The sequence below is a fragment of the Aplysia californica genome, unplaced genomic scaffold (assembly GCF_000002075.1).
Source record: "Aplysia californica isolate F4 #8 unplaced genomic scaffold, AplCal3.0 scaffold00008, whole genome shotgun sequence".
NCBI lineage: Eukaryota > Metazoa > Mollusca > Gastropoda > Aplysiida > Aplysiidae > Aplysia > Aplysia californica.
The window spans coordinates 3,026,033-3,027,416 of NW_004797278.1; the positions used below are offsets into that span (position 1 = coordinate 3,026,033).

General features: G+C 41.5%; 1 protein-coding gene across 1 annotated transcript in view; it reads right to left on the reverse strand.

Moving 5' to 3' along the window:
• LOC101859059 overlaps positions 1 to 1,384 on the reverse strand; it is a gene marked incomplete in the record, with an annotated part of 22,719 nt that overhangs the window by 15,226 nt on the left and 6,109 nt on the right. Inside the window, 1 exon segment of the mRNA XM_005089740.3 lies at positions 295 to 514. Within this exon segment, the coding sequence (XP_005089797.2) occupies positions 295 to 514 (220 nt within the window).

Genomic DNA, 1,384 nt, shown 5'->3' on the forward strand with positions numbered 1-1,384 from the left:
CACACACATACACACACACACACACACACACACACACACACATACAAGCACACACACACAAACACAAACACAGCATCCACACACACACACGCACACACACACACACACACACCACACATACTAAACACACAGACACACACACAAATGCACCACCCACACACGACCAAACAAACAAACAAACAAACAAACAAACAAACAAACAAACACCACCCACACACGTACAAACAAACAAACAACCAACCAACCAACCAACCAACCAAACAAACAAACAAACAAACAAACAAACAAACACCTACGTCAAAATGGATCCTCGACTCCGCCTCCAGCTCGGAGAAATCGTTGACGACAATGTATCGATCCTCGTCCACCACGAAGGCCCTGGTGTGGACGACTACGAACTCCATGCCATAGGGCAGCGTGCTGTTGTTGAACTCGATTACTGGGTGTTCGAACTGAGGATTCCCTGGATCGCTGGTGTTGATTTTGATGTCCGGATGGTACACGTGGGGCCGCTGTGGACGAGATAGTCAAGGACTGTGAGTGTTTTATGCCTCTTTTGACACAATTTAGGTCATTCTTGAGGCTGATGGCTTTGACCCTTCATGTCAAGGTCATCACGTGTTGGGAAGGGAATCATCATCCAGTGCCATATCTGCGACAGACATCGGCGATCATGGTTCTCCATTCGTTCCTTTTCTCGGATGCTCTCAAAAAAGCTATGTTTCCCTGATCTTTTCCCGTTGCCCATTTGTTTAGGTTCCTTAAGTAGGTTGTTCTGGGCCTACCCCTGCCTCGTTTGTCTTTGATTTTACCAGTGAGAGCTCGATATTCAAGACCTTATGTCTATTCAGGTGTCCCAAAAACTGCATTTGTCGTTTCCTGCTTTTTAAAAGAAATTGAGCGTCCCACGTGGGCTTCATAAAGCACTATCTCACTGGGAAGGAAATAGCATCCAAATAAATCGCTTACTTAAAAGTTAGAGTTACAAAATTCTCTCTGAAATTTTTGGCTGATTTTAGTTACTAAAAACCACGAGGTCAGAAACCCAACGCCCTGTCTAATGTATCAAAATCGTAAGTAAGTAAGTAAGTAAGTAAGTAAGTAAGTAAGTAAGTAAGTAAGTAAGTAAGTAAGTAAGTAAGTAAGTAAATAAGTAAGTAAGTAAGTAAGTAAGTAAGTAAGTAAGTAAGTAAGTTTATTCGGTGTTTAAGGCCAATGGCCCACATCACATCACACAAAAACTCTCATTTGATAAGAATTAAAATCATAAGATCATTCGGAGCCGTTATCAAGACATTCAAAGAATTGCATTCGATAAATCTTGATATTCTATTGTGGAACTCAAATTTTTTACGTCAAATTTCTCAAAACTAGGTCATGAGCG